Genomic DNA, 15,437 nt, shown 5'->3' on the forward strand with positions numbered 1-15,437 from the left:
TCGATGTGATACAGCCACATTGCTAGTTGAATGCAAAGAGAGAAGAATATGAATTCTTTGGAAGCAGATCCTGGTTTAATAGACATGATAGCTGGGTTCATCCCTTGCACTACGCCCAAATGGAATTTAAATGCATGCGTTGCATAAACCAGGGGTTGTGATTTTTAAATACTAGTTTTATGACTTAGCAGGGTTTGTGAATCTCCCGGTTTGATTTATTTATCCTACTGTGATTAAAATATGGCTTAGCACGATGTACGAAATTAATCAGAACATTGTGAACAGCAATAAACTTAATGCAGAGACGAAGGAAAATGACCTGGATAGAGAGATGCAGGATAATATTATGGCCAGGGAAACAGTGGGGGGGGATGACATATTTTAAGTCCACAACAAATAGATAAATATTTGGAAGCGATTCAGGCAGAGACTTCCCTAATTCACAAGAGTATAAGAAAGGGGAGGAGGTACAACAACACAGTCAGATCCCCAAGATTTTATTATTGTAGCCAATTGCAATAAAATAGTTCTAGCCTTCCTGTGGAGTTGATTTCTTGGCCTGGTCTGCCTAGTGTGGCTGTCATTTAGTGTGTGTGTGTGTGTGTGTGGCGGGGTCACATTTAATGCTAAAAACTGATCGTTCTGGGGCAAAAGTCTGTCTTGCGCTCATTTCCTTGACCTGTAGAACGGCGTGGTAAAACCCAGCTCCCCATAGCACCTTAATTTGGAAACAGATAAGTAGTACAGGTAATCCTTGACTTACAACAGTTCACTTAGTGACCATTCAAAGTTACAACATCCCTGAAAAAAGTGACTTATGACCGTTTTTCTCACTTAAGACCGTTGCAGCATCCCCTTGGTCACGTGATCAAAATTCAGCCGCTTGGCAACTGGTTCACATTTAATGACGGGTACAGTGTGCTGGGGTCACGTGATCCCCTTTTATGACCTTCTGACGAGCAAAGTCAATGGGGAAGGCAGATTCACTTAACAACTGTGGCCAAGAAAGGTCGTAAAAGGGAGCAGAACTCACTTAACAAACGTCTCGCTTAGCCACAGAAATCTCGGGCTCAACTCTGATTGTAAATCGAGGACTACCTGTCCTAATAGAATCTGTGCATGATTCTGATTTCCCTCTGAGCAAAGCCAAGATGAAAAGGGAGTTGGGGGGGGAGGGAATTGCTTTGGCTGGGTCCCTTTTCTAATTTATGGATCGAAAGATTCTTTCCCTTCAGCCTCAGCCGAGCTTCCAACCGCATTTGCAGCTCGGGACATGATGAAACCGTAATCCGTGCACAGCTGTTTTATTATGTGAAGGCTGGCCCTGGCCCAAGACTTCTGAGAAATGGCAAAGTTAATTTGCCAAAAGGAGAGAAATGGCAACCACATGCCCTCAGTCTCTTGCCAGATCACTGGGGCCCCTCGCCACGGTGCAAATGCGCTCCTAATCCTTTCACGGTGATCCGAATTTCAAATGAATCTTTCTTGGCAACAGATCCTCTTGAATAAATAACTCCATATCTTGCGGTGTCCTCATTGGGAAGAATTCAGAAAGAGTTTTTTCTAGCCCCCCCTCTTCCCCCCCCAAATGAACAGCTGTTGCCTTGGCTGGCTGGGAAACTCAAAGCAATGCCGTAGATCAGGGGTCTCCAACCTTTGCAACGTTGTGGACTTCAACTCCCAGAATTCCCCAGCCAGGGAATTGTGGGAGTTGAAGTACACAAGTCTTCAAGTTGCCACGCTGGCTGGGGAATTCTGGGAGATGAAGTCCACTCTTCACCTGCATATTCTAAATTCATCCCACAACAGGACCACAAGAGAGAGAGAAATGGCTGCGTTCAGTTGGCTTTCGTTCAACCTGAGTGCTTCATTATGCATTGGCCTTTCAGAGACAAATAAGATTTTTCTCGTCAACAGAATTTCGCTCCAGATATCAAAGGAAAAAAAAATACCAATCAGTCTGCCATTGTATTCCCCACCGTTTCTGCTCCATTTCACTTTTCCATATCTGGGACAAATTTAGATGTGACTTCTTTCCATCATCTAAAATCAGTTTGGGAACCTAGAAATACAGGAACCCCAGAAGGATACTGTTATAAAATATTTGGGTGTAAAGTGGAATTCAATATTGCAGGAGCTGAATTGTAGAAACCCCAGAAACTGGTTTTGTTCAAATTGAATCATTTCCAAGTCTTAATTTTGTACCATTCAGCATAAGTTCCTAAACGTGTCCATATAGATTTCTTAATCTGTTTTACTACGAAGGCTTTTTTGTGAGAACAGTAAACATGCGGATTAGGCATGAATTAAAATGCTAAAAAGAGGAGACATAATCCAATCCAACATAAGCACCACTGAGCAGTAGCCATTGTAGGGTGCTTAACTCTCATGAAATCAGCAGTGGCTAAAACCACTTCATCTTGACTGCATTGATCTTAATCTAATGAGGAAAAAGTCTCACATGACCCCCAAGCTTGAATGCTGGCGTTAATTTTAGTCCTGAGAAACTTTCTCCCAAAGACCTGATGACTGTGGTCTCCAGCTGAGGAAGGGGACATTTGATCAATGTCTACGGAGATTCTCACTCATCCAGGACACGGTTGTCCCGAAGGTCCAGACAACTGGACTTTTTTTGTTTTTCCTTGAAGACAAAACTGAAGAAGCTTCTTGGATGAGAAGCGGATACTTTCAGAGAAAAACGAAGCAAGTCCAGTTGCCTCTTGAAAAAGCATCTTTGGACACTTGGTAATTGTGTAATTTTGATGCAGTCGCTGCCATCTCTTCTACGTTCTTGAACCGCCTTCTCCAGCCCTCTGTCTTCTAGATAGGTTGAATTGCATTGTCGTTACCTAAATTTGCTTTCCGTTAAATGTCAGATTCTGGAGTAGGTCATATAATATAATCCAGGAGATTGCAACGCAAAGGAGTGAAAAAAGGAATAACCACTCTAGAAATGCCCCTCCCCCCCCATTATGTCAGTGCTGCAATACACAGATTAGAAACACAAAAACAGTTAAAAACACAGAATAACCAGGGGAACCTGGACTAAAACAATCCTAACAATAACAAACAAAATATTGCATACATATATAGATATGCTATGTTTCACCAGTAATAAATACTTCTAAGATAGAAGAACATGTAACTTAAACCGATTTAAGTCCTGGACCAATTTACCTGTAAATTAAACTACTGGATTTTGTCAAAATTAACTTCTGACTAGACATGCATAGATTTACACTGTGATATTAAAACGATGGTTGAGATTTCTTTAATGCGCTGATAATTTAAAGAGCAAGCATTGGAAGAAATCAGCTCTTGCTGGTTCATCTCTTAGGACTGTGTTCGAAGGTGATTGCAGTTGTACAACGGTATTTAGTATCAGTATGATGGACTTTGGAGTCCATCTTTGGAGCACTCACAATAAATTGAGGGAAAAACAGACTGTCTCTTCCTTCATTGCACAAGTGGAATTGGGGAGTTTTCGGGTGAGCATCTAGTCCAGGGGTCTCCAACCTTGGCAACTTTACGACTTGTGGACTTCAACTCGCAGAATTCCTCAGCCAGCTTTGTGGAGTTGAAGTCCACAGGCCTTAAAGTTGCCAAGATTGGAGACCCCTGATCTAGTCAGTCTGAGCAGCCGCACCAGGAGAGCTGCAGCCTCCAATGGCTAAGGGCTGTTACCTGCTTGCCACTGCTGCCATGAAACAATCCCCATATGCTTTGAAGATCAAATAGGCATCTCTTTTTGTCAAAAATGCTCATACGTGCTGGGTGGCGGGTGGTGATTGCTGTGGTTCTCATGGGGCCACCATTTTTGATGTTTTGCAGAATCAGAGTTGTATGAACTGACGGATCTCCTTCAGTTCAGCCCCACGCCCCTGTTTCTGAATGATGACAGAACAGGATTTAGCGGATGTAGTTCAAATAGCTGTGGAGGACTTGAACCCAGATCATCCAGGTATGTTATTGCAGAGATATAAAGGTAAGGGAGGCACAAATAAACCAGCCACCCAATTTGCATGTTTCGTGGTATAGAAATAGAATAGAACAGAGTAGAACAGAACAGAACAGAACAGAACAGAACAGAACAGAACAGAATAGATGGAAGGGACCACGGAGGTCTTCCAGTCCAACCCCCTGCTTAGGCAGGAAACCCTATACCAGTTCAGACAAATTTCAGTGGTATGTGTTGCATAGAAAATTAAAGAGGTAATGTAACAGAAGTTCTTTTTTCGTGACGCTGAGTAAAACAGCAGTGTGGCAACCTCACACTTAACTTTCTTCACTGCCTCCAATTTTCCAGCTGTCCTGGAAATCTAGTATTTTACGTCTAACTTTGTTTTAAGACAGAAAACGAGGCAATGGAATCTATAGTACTGGCCTTCACTGGGAATAGATGGGAGCATTAGGACAAGTTAATGTAAACAAAGAGGACTGCCACATCGGATCAAACCTATTTAAGGAAGCGTTCTCCGATTTAGATTTGCCCAGATGTGTTGAACTAATTCTCATAATCCCGGCTCTTCTTTATCTGGTGGGTGGGCTATCGAGGAAATTAAAATACCCAACATCTGGCTGCTGATCCACTGCTGAAATCCTCTACTTCAGTGTTTTTCAACCTTGGCAACTTTAAGACACGTGGACTTCAATTCCCAGAATTCCCCAGCCAGCAGGGCTGGCTGGGGAATTCTGGGAGTTGGAAGTCCACATAAGTTGCCTACAGTTGCGAAACACTGCTGTAAATAATAGGTAAACCTAGCTGTGAAATTTTGGGAGAAGAATTTTCCAGCACCGACAGCTTCTGGAACACTTCTGCCCATCCAGTTTGTTGCTTTTCCTTTGCATTTCACAACCAAGGGCCTTTGATGGAACTATTGAAAACAGTTTGCTTGTTTCTGTTTTTGGGCTTGCAGTTGTCCTGGAAAACCATGAAGTGACTGATGAAGATGTAGACCCTCCTATGAAACGGCAGCGGATAGAAATCAATTGTCAGGACCCGTCAATTAAGGTTGTAGCCACGTACATGCTCGTTCGCACAATGCAGCTAATAATGGGTGGATAATAGCTATGTTTTTTGACGGTTTAAGGTGATTTAAACCATCATGCCCACCAAGTGTCCTTGGGGATATTTGGAGGGGCACGTTTGGTTTTGGCCAAAGGTCCTGAAGGATTGAGATAGACTTTATCATGGAAAGATCTGAGGCCTCTTCTCTTGTACAGCTAGTCCTTGACTTATGACCATTTTGAAGTGACGATGGACCTCATGACCTCAGTGTTTACTTAATGACTGCAGGTTCGCTTAACAATGGGTATTTTGCTCAATGACCACCACAAGAAAAGTCATAAATTGTGTCTATCATCTGACAACCTGCTTAGCAACTGGCATGACTCACTATCTCATAATTCCTGTAAGTCAAGAGCTACCTGTACTTTTGACACATATTATCACTTCAGCACAAATCCATTTCCAAGTTACCGGTGTATATCAGATGCATGTATACACGGGGAGGGGGGAGTCATGTTAGCATAATTACGGAATATTCCCAACTGCATAGTGGAAAATATTTTTTTTCCATAAATCAGAGAAGATTCAAAGTTAATAATTGTATTTTCCCTTACTCTCTGTGAGAATTACTAAGATCTTCCCTATGTACTAGAAATAAATTTTGATTGTATCAAACAACAAAGTTTATGGCTGTGTTGACAGCTTCTTAATTAAAAAAAGCAGGATAAATAAAATAGTAAGAGAGCAATATGCTTAACGCAAATCTTCAATATTCTGCAAAGTTTCCACTAAGAAGATTAGAAAAAGTTTCGGTTTAAATTTAGAGATTGCTGATTTATAATGAAAAATAGCCTAAAAATACAATTAGACGTTTTCTAGAGTTGTGTGTTTCACCTTCAGAGTTTGTAGGTCATTTGAACTCAATTTGTTTTATTATTTTAATCGTATCCACCAGAGGGTGCACAAGAAGTATTTTAAAAGAAACCCTGTCCCATCCAGTTACAAATCAAAGCAAAATCTGTATTTTGTCGTAAATAATTATCTCATGTTTTTGAGTGGAATACTTATTTTAAAAAGGCCCACAATTATCTAGGTATGCTTTAGAACTTAAAGCATATTTACCATCCCTCCTTTTCAGCTCTGTTTCACAGAAATACCCAAGGCGCAAAATCCTTGAGCAGGTAATAATCATTTGAACTGAAGATAGGTCCAGGGTGACAGCTGAAATAAATCCTTGGTGCCCTTTGCAGATGCCTATGTAAACGCAAGCATAAAACGCAGCCTCCCTTTGCCACCTCACTCAGCTCTCTCTGCTCCTTTTCTTCCCCAGTCCTTCCTGTATTCCATCAACCAAACGATATGCCTGCGGCTGGATAGCATTGAAGCCAAGCTGCTGGCCCTGGATGCAACCTGCAAGTCCCTGGAAGAGAAACTGGACCTCGTCATGAACAAGCAACATAGTCCCATCCAGGTGCCCATGGTGGCAGGATCCCCGCTTGGGGCCACCCAGACATGCAACAAAGTGAGATGGTAAGTCTCCATGTGTCACTGCGTATGCCTGCTATTTCAGTTGTCTGTCCCAATCAAGCAGGACAGATGTGGGCTAACTGTCAGGAACAAAGCTGGCATGCAGCTTTGAATGAGAAACGTATTTTTTTTTCTTGAAGGCAGAAAAAATGGCGCTCTTGGCTCTGTGACCAACATCTCTTTACCTTGGGATGGTGGACTTGGAGGTCTTGCCACATTTTTGCTTGGCTTGGCCTGTTTCTACAGGACTTTATAGATAAGCTGGTGTACTGTATTTCCCCGAAAATAAGACCCTGTCTTATATTTTTTTGAACCCTGAAATAAGCCTTATTGCCTTCCGCTCAAAAGCCCAATTGGGCTTATTATCAGGGGATGTCTTATTTTGGGGGAAAGAGGGTAGCAGCCTTGCCTGCTTAGATTTAGGGCATCCCCCCCTCCCCCCCCCCCCCCGGATTTTGTTTTGACTTTGGGAATAAAAAAATCCAACCTTCTTAGAGTTTAAGCATGTTTTTAACCCCTCTGATTTTGGAAATAACCTCATAATTAACCATGATTATTCATGCTTCCATGGTGTTGCATGGTTGAGATATTAGTAATGTGTAACCCACCATTGGAAGATTGTTAGAACCGTTTCACATAGAATGAGTGTTCTGTAAATGTTGGTAAAGGCTCCCTTGGGACAAACTCAACCTCCATGATTATAGGACAGTGTTTCTCAACCTTGGCCACTCCAAGAGGCTGGCTGAGGAATTCTGGGAGTTGAAGTCCACACAACTTCAGCGCCAAGGTTGAGAAACACTTTCATAGGGATACCTTCAGCTTGTTTTCTTGGCAACAGGGCAGGAGTGGTTTCTCATTTCAGAAATGTCAGCACTGCACCTCTTTTATGAAGAGTTGCTTATGGGCAACAACAACAACAATACAGAGAAATTGAATACATTCACATTCAAACCTTCTCTTTTGGAAATCCTCACTGATTTTCACATTTTTAAAAATTTTTGAAATTGGAATAATGACAGTTTCCTATACAGAGGGATTTGTTTCCCTTAGAGCAAAAGATTTGGAATTTCAGTTTCCTTATTGTAGATAACCTTTAAGACAGGTTCACTTAGAGTGCTAAATCTTGGTTTGTTTTCACCATGGATTTGTTGAAAAAATGGCTGGGTTCACACATACGAAACTAAAGCCAAACAGCCAAACCCAGATAAAATATACACATCCTTCTCTTTAATTTCATAGAAAGCAGATGGCAGGATATGCTAACATGAGGATACACTTATTAAAAGTAGTTATTTTTATGCCAACGTTTCCGGGGGGGAGGGGCTGGTGTTTAAATCTTTACCTTGCTTTTGTCTTTGGTGGGTTTTGATATATAGACCTTCATTGGGAATGGGACAAAGTATGTCCAGTGAGCGTTATCACAGATTTTAGTAATTAGAGTTGATTGCATTTTTGATGGATGTAGTCTGTACCTCAAGGCTGAATTTTGCCTAATGAAGTGTTGATGAGTATTCTGAAGCTGTTTATGTCTCACCAAGGGAAATATTTTTGTGAAAAATGCTTTTCCCCCAGATGCACAGAACAGTTTTGTGAGATGAGCTATATATTATATAAATAATGATGTGTAGACTTGCTCTGGTTTTGTGTTGCCATTAACAGCTGGGTTATTTCATGGGTTCATCATTTATCATGAGTGTAATAACAAGAGTTTATTAAAATGAAAGTTTCCAAAGGAGAAAATAGAAATATATGCTCTTTAAAACCAAAACAATGCTAAGATGGGGGGAAGAAGAAAAAAATTATGGTACTTGCTTTATTTTTAAGAGCCTTTCCTTAGATTTATATTCAGTCCTAAGTTGCTTTGCCCTGTGGTAAATAAACTGATTAGGGATTTTATCTTCCAAGATGTTCTTTTTAGATAGCAACTCAAATTTGCTGTAGAGAAATAGACAAAAGTCACATCTCAAAAGCATCATCCAATTTTTTTGCCAGTCTGTAGTGCCTGACTGCAAAATGCATTTTTTTTTAATTTTTGTTATTATTTCTTGATCATCACCATTCAGAAAATAAGAGAAATAGCTGGAAGTGGCTGGACTGCTGAAAAATTCCTGGGTATTTGTTTTTGTCAGTATATATGACATACTTTCCTCCACGGGATGTGCCAGAAAGACACGAGGCTGTTCTGTGAAAGCCGCTTCCAACCCTTTTCTCAAAATGTCTGAATTTCCCATCTCATAGGACATAAAGACACTGGTGCTTTAAAAGTTTTGAAATGGTAACTATAAATTGGGTTTGGAGAGCCTTGATACAGAAATGTCTGTCTTTCATTCATCTGGCTTAGTTCACTTGCACAGGGCATGAGGGTGGCCCGATCCTTCAGCATCCTACTCACTGAAGAAGTGAGTAAGCAGAGTGTAAGACAGTGCCAAACTTGGCAACTTTAAGATTTGTGGACTTCAACCTCTGGAATTCCCCAGCCGGCAGCGGATTCCCCAGCTGAGGAATTCTGGGAGTTGAAGTCCACACGTCTTGAAGTTGCCAAGTTTGGAGACCATTGGTATAAGGTCACAAGCGTGCAGCTGGAAGCAACTTATCTCTAAGAAAACAAAATGCAGAAAGTGTGAGGTTTAAGTAAAAAGCGGAGACTATTAAAAATAAACAACATGTGCATGTACGCTCCCATGTATTCTCTCTCTTTCACACCAGTCAGGTTTGCATCCTTTGAGTCCAAAGGCACAAATGTGATCTTTATTTGTATTGCTAAACGGATACAATGAGATGAAAACAAATAAGAATAACCTTGTTACTTTGCAGCAAAATCAGCATCTTAAAGACAAACACATTTGTGGCAGCCTTTACAAGGGTTAATGCTGCTCTCAAACGATACATATATGCTCAGGGTTTTTTTTTTTTAAGTATGCATTAAATTTTCAGCTCTGCCTAGTTTATTTCAGCTTTGTTCCTCCTCCTTCAGTCTGCCTGTTCTCCCCATAAATTTTTCTGGCCCTGGTTGTCTTTAATTTCTTAGGAGTCTGGCTCTAAAATTATCTTAGTCTTCAAGAAAATATGCTGAAAGTTTCTTCCAGCATGGAAACTGGCAAGAATGTGGCCTTTTCACTTCAGCATGACATCAGATGTAGCCATCACAGTGGGTTAGAAAATGCATTGTGGCATCCAGACTAATGATCTGGGAATTCTGGTCCAGCTTTTTGGGCCACGGTGCAAGAATGGTGAAGTCAGGCTTCTCTGCCTGACAGATTTGTATTTCCTAAGCAATCTTTCACCAAAGTGGCCCACCAACGCAGTCCCTAGGCTCCTTGGATGCGTCACTCCTGACCCTGGGTCATCTCTTCCAACTGATTTTTCTGGGTATTGCAGTTTGCTGATAATCTGTAAATGGATGTCAAACAAGAAAAAAATGTTGCTTCCTTGGATTAACTTTTACATCTTTCATATTAGGAAGAGGACTAATAGTTGGGATCTTCACTATTTTGGCAAAAAGCAGAAGTTCAGATTTCTGTGCTAAAGTTGACACCCAACCTGATCTGTAATATCTCCTCTGTCCTTTATAAACTAGAGGGTACGAAGGGAGGAATATATTAGGAAGATGAAGGCTCATTTACTTTCTTACCAGCTGGAGTTCGCCTAATAAAAGATTCATTGTTCAAACCATCGCACTGGAGTTTTGAGAGGGATTCTTCCCTAGTAGGGAAGTTTACTATCCTGAATCTTCAGAACCCTCCTTTCCTACCACAGTTGAAGTCCGCATGCCTTAACATTGCTAAATTTGGAGAACCCTAATCTGGATGAGATTAGCGCTCCAGAATTTCTGTTAACAAGACCAGCAGAGCTATCAGGGAGTCTTAAGTTTCATTAGTTGATCTACAAGAGTATTTTAGCCTGGTGGAACATAGATTGATGGGATGTGCACTTGCCTGCCGTTTCCTAGGTATTGAAATCCACTTCCCGCAATACCAATTTCTGAAGCTTGATTTTGCATCGGGTTCTCATGCCACAGGGAAGCATTCTCTATTTTGAAATGTGACATGGAGTCTAAGAATATCTCTGTGTGCCCATCAGAAGTGCAGTCTTGACTGTTTGACTAAGAGAATTGTTTGGCAGTTGCACATCCTTTCCTGCTCAGATTTTATCTGCCCATAAGGCAAACTTGCTCCATCAAGACGTTAATAACTTATGTGTGTTCAACTGAGTGTCCCTGAGAGTCACTTACAGACTTTATCTACTCAATGCTTACTTAGGCAGTCACCCATCAAAGATGCTGCAGTGGCAACCAGCTCTTTGTAGCATGGCCCCCGTGAGTTTTCTAGGTGTAGCTGGGTGATACGAAGCGTAACTTGTTCTGAGGATTTGTAGATTGGGTGTGTTGGGTTTTGATTAAGGGGAGCTATTCTGCAGATGGTCCCCGGTATGCCAGCTGGAATGCTTTTGGGGCTCAGAAGCAAAAAACAAGGCAATGTTTTCATAGATAGAATGGATTCCATTCCATTCGAGTCATTCAGAATCCACTTTCCATGAGTCAAAAAGATTGTGATACCATAACCATATACCTTCTCTTTTAAACATATACCTTTCTCTTTCTCTCTCTCTCCTCCTCTCTCTCTCTCTCGTTCATTCATTTATTCAATCCTTTCTCATTGTCAGTTCTGTGCAATGCACACTAGCAGACCTAGTCATTCAATCATCCATTTTGAAGTTTAAAACGTTCTTATGAGCATCCCAAAGGTGCTTTTTCAAAAGGCAACTGGATTTCGTTTTTCCTTGAGACATTTCACTTCTCATCCAAGAAGCTTCTTCAGTTCTGACTGAAGAAGCTTCTTGGATGAGACGTGAAATGTCTTCAAGGGAAAGCAAAGTCCAGTTGTCCTTTGAAAAAGCTCCTTTGGGACAACCACGACCTGGATGAGTGAGAATCTCCAAAGCCATTTTTCTCATTTGGGGCATCTTCCCCTGAAGATTAAGCTCTTTGTCTCCTTGCCCTCAGCCATTCTGGTTAGGTCTGAAATTAGAAGAGATTTTACTAGATTGTATTCTTGAAACTTGGAGACTTCATTTAATTTCATTTGAATGAAGTTCATTTCAGTTCCGCACTACAATTCTGGAGATCCTAAGAAATGATTGAAGCTCTGCTATTAAATCCCCATGTTTGGTTTACAGTAGACAGAAGGGGGCAGAAAAGTATTATATATAAAGTGGAGTCTTTCATGCCGAGAATTGAAAGGATTGCGCAAGTTAAATCAGGTTGAAAATCCCAACTTTGGAGCGCTATCTTGTAAAGTACTCATAACAGAGGGTGGTGTTTTAAAGAAACAAAGGCTACAGCCTAGGTAAATTCTACCTGGAAAGCACTGAGGTGGAGGGGTGAGTGTGTATGCAGTTGTCAATGAGGCATTGCCGATGCTAAATAAATATGATTGCTAATGAGGCTTTCCAGATGATCTGGAATACACAACATCTGTCCTTTATTCCAAATATTTGGCTGAAGAAGATCCCTGCCTATAATATAAAGGCATGTGTGTTTTAAAGAAAGTTAGCATTAAAAAGTCGACTGAGTCCTGGATTCCACTGAGTTCATTTGGGAGAGATTAAGGCATTAAGTTGAACTCAACATGCCAAAGGTGGTTGGGCGTCATTCCCAACGAAGGATTGTTTTGGAACAGGCCAATCAGCCAAATGTCCATGTGTTTCATTGCTGATCTCTCCTCTGGCTTTAGACCAGGGGTCTCCAAACTTGGCCACTTTAAGACTTGTGGACTTCAACTCCCAGAATTCTCCCAGAAGTCTTAAAGTGGCCAAGTTTGGAGACCCCTGCTTTAGACAAATGTTAATTGAAGGGCTTCATGTTTGCTAATTTCAAAGAATCTCCCGGGACTCCTCTTACCCTCATTTGTCCATTATGAGCCAGCGACATGAGAGAAGGTGGGCTCAATTTTAGAATGGCGCAGTTAGAGGTGAGATTACTTGCCAGCCAACTCTTGTATGTTGTGAAGGATTTGAACCCCGGCCCATTTTGGAGTCCCCAAAGCTCTCCTTGAAATGATAAGAGTGCAAAGGAAGATTTGTAAACTGATCTTCTGGCCTGCCATTCCTCCAATGATCTTATTACCGAGGAACGAGGAATCTTCTGTGTGGTTGGAAGAGTTGCGGAGTGCAGACATTGGTGGGTGCGAAATTGAGGTGGGGGTGACCGAACGGTGAAGGACAATTAACAAAATGCAAAACCCCATCTCTTTTTTCTCTGGCTCCCCTTAAGTTGGGAAATGAAATCAGAGATGAACCTGGTCAGCAACAATTGAATTAATTAACACAAGTAATTTAATTCACATTGTCGAAGACAGCACAAATCCATTTCTGTACTGGGCTCAAGAAAACTACGCAACCAACACTTCTGTAGATGAATGGGTCCTTTTTTCATGAATGGCTGCAGTGGGTATCCTTCTGTGTTCAGTGGCCTCTTCCGAACAAGAATAAACCATGCCAGATTTTATTGAAACTGGTTTTCCATACTGGTTAGTGAAGTTAGTCTTGAAACCAGTAAATCACCCCTTAACAAGGATTCTTTCTACAACTAGAGTGGAGAATGTTTGTATCCCTCAAATTTTTAAATGTTTGCAACATAGTTGGTTATTTTTTAAAAGCATGCTTAGCATATTTTTGCTCTTTCAATAAGTACCACTTTTTGCAAATTAACCACAATTTTGTATATTATTCAATTCCAAGAATGCTACTGATAAGATGGCTGACTTGGTTTGATCTCCTTTGAAAAAAAGCATCATCCTTATAACGCCTCTAGATGCGAAAGAGAGATGTCAAGTGTGGAATTAAGAATTTCAGTAAAATAGATCTTAGTGCAAGGAAATTTTTTGCTTATGTCCACCAGTTATGTCTGAAGGGGCGAACCAAGCCGATACTGCTTTGTGAGGTTTTACTATGCAGCTGTTCTGCCCTCTGTTTTATGTTTATGTTTTAAATACTTACCTTTGCCTCTGTAAGATGGATGGAAGGATGGATGGATAGCTTGACAGATAGCTTGATAGATAGCCAGCCAGCTAGCTAGCTGATGGATGGATGGATGGATGGATGGATGGATAGATAGATAGATAGATTGATAGATAGATAGATAGATAGAGCAAGAAAATCTATTTATAGGTAGTGGCAATGTTCTTGGTCAAAGGACCCTCACTTTTTGGAGGTTTGCAGGTTTATGGTGATCCTTACAGGATAGGGAAATTGTCTCCTGTGCCAGTTTATTAGAAAAGTATATTAATTCTCTGGTTATCGCACACAAAAATTGTGCCAGTCATTGCTTTCCTCCCTCCGTCCCCAACACTGTGCTGTGTGGGAAATGCTAATGTATAAGATTATTTACATACATCTAATTAGTCTTTTAAGACATAGCTAGAATTGTCCATCATCTTCAGCAAAAGGCATCTGTTAACATTCTTCATACAAAGTTACATAAGATTATATTTACACAAGTGGAACAAAGGTTCATTAGAAACCAGATGCTGCCCCTCCTTTGCCTCTTTCCCCCAGTGGAGTATTTCTATAAATAATCCATTGATCCGAGACCATGGTAGAGTCAGCATTCCTGTCTCAATTTTTCCATATTGTGCTTTTCCATAATATTCGTCTGCCTGGTGTTTATGAACATTTACCTTGGAGCAGGTGAGATGGCAGCTGATTTCTTCTGAATATATGTCTATTTGGTTGTTCCTGTCCTTCCCCTCCCTCAGAGCTTTTAATATGACTTCAAGGAAGAGGAGAGCAGTTCATTTGAGAGGGGGCCAGAAATCCTCCCCTCTTTATTGGCCACCGCCTGGGTGAGTGACAGGTCATTGGCCAAGAAAAACGGGAAGCTAGTGGTGATGGATATGAGTTAAAATCACCTCTGGAAGGAATCTATGGGCGAAAAATAAACATGATTTTTCTGCCCAATAAAAGAGAGGCCAAGATATGAACACCTAAAAAAAATGTACTGGAATCCCCAAAGCCCTAAGAAATTCATAACTTTGCTCAGGGTTTAAATAATCATTTTATTAAAATAATCATTTTAAAAACGCTGATTTATTTTGAATTCTTCCCCGTGTTTAAACATAGGAATATAACTAATTCGAAAAGTATGTGTGATTAATATCTCAGAGTCAACAGAAGTTTCTGTATTTTTCAGCAGAAGAATGAAAAATGTCTCTGTCTTGAGTATGCTCACCTTTTTACTCTGGGTCACAGATAATGTGGGTTGGCTGAGTTTCACTAGCTCAGAGTGATCTTCTAATAGTTGGTGGATTTCTAAAAACTGAAACACGGTATTAAGAAGACCCCACACTCTCCGCAGGTCTGTTTCCATTGAAAAGAAAGCATCACGGTTGCCACATCCTCATCCATCAGATGAAGAGTTTCCCCTTCTGACGAGAGGCAGGACAGATACTAATTCTCTTTAACCCGCTTAATGATTTGCATCCTTCTGTTTAGCAAATAGATTTTAAGGCTTTGCCTGCTTGTAGAAAATATTCAAATGCCCTTTGAATATTTGAAAACTTTCAAATGTTCTTTTTTATACCGAAATAGAGGCTGAGGTGCATTCTTCACAATATGGTTTGCAAAGAGACCCGTGAACTTGAGTTGCTTTCTTGGGTCGTGTTCTCCTCAGTCCTCATATATTGTAATGAGCCGCCCTGAGTCTCCGGCGAGGGGCGGCATATAAATTTAATAAATAAATAAATTTAATAAATAAATTTAGCTCAGGGATATCAAACTCAAGGCCTGCAGGCCGAATCTGGCCCACAGGGTGCTTAGATCTGGCCCGCCCTGGAAACTGGCAGAGGGCTGCAGGAGGCTGTCGCGGCCGAAAACGGAGCCTCGATGAGTGACGTTGAGCTGGCCA

At 41.0% G+C, this 15,437-nt stretch overlaps 1 protein-coding gene across 5 annotated transcripts in view; it reads left to right on the top strand.

The window, feature by feature from the left end:
• BANP (BTG3 associated nuclear protein) overlaps positions 1–15,437 on the top strand; it is an 86,308-nt gene that overhangs the window by 5,719 nt on the left and 65,152 nt on the right. For 4 of the 5 annotated variants that reach the window (XM_070952686.1, XM_070952688.1, XM_070952687.1 and 1 more), the window contains exons 2-4: positions 3,832–3,961; positions 4,917–5,011; positions 6,339–6,538. In XM_070952686.1, coding sequence (XP_070808787.1) covers positions 3,892–3,961; positions 4,917–5,011; positions 6,339–6,538 — 365 coding nt within the window. In that variant the 5' untranslated portion in view covers positions 3,832–3,891. The remainder of the gene's footprint in view (positions 1–3,831; positions 3,962–4,916; positions 5,012–6,338; positions 6,539–15,437) is intronic. The other variant, XM_070952690.1, reaches the window with a different exon arrangement.

This window comes from Pituophis catenifer, unplaced genomic scaffold (genome assembly GCF_029215685.1).
Source record: "Pituophis catenifer annectens isolate HBS135680 unplaced genomic scaffold, rPitCat1.0.hap2 SCAF_13, whole genome shotgun sequence".
NCBI classification, from domain to species: domain Eukaryota; kingdom Metazoa; phylum Chordata; class Lepidosauria; order Squamata; family Colubridae; genus Pituophis; species Pituophis catenifer.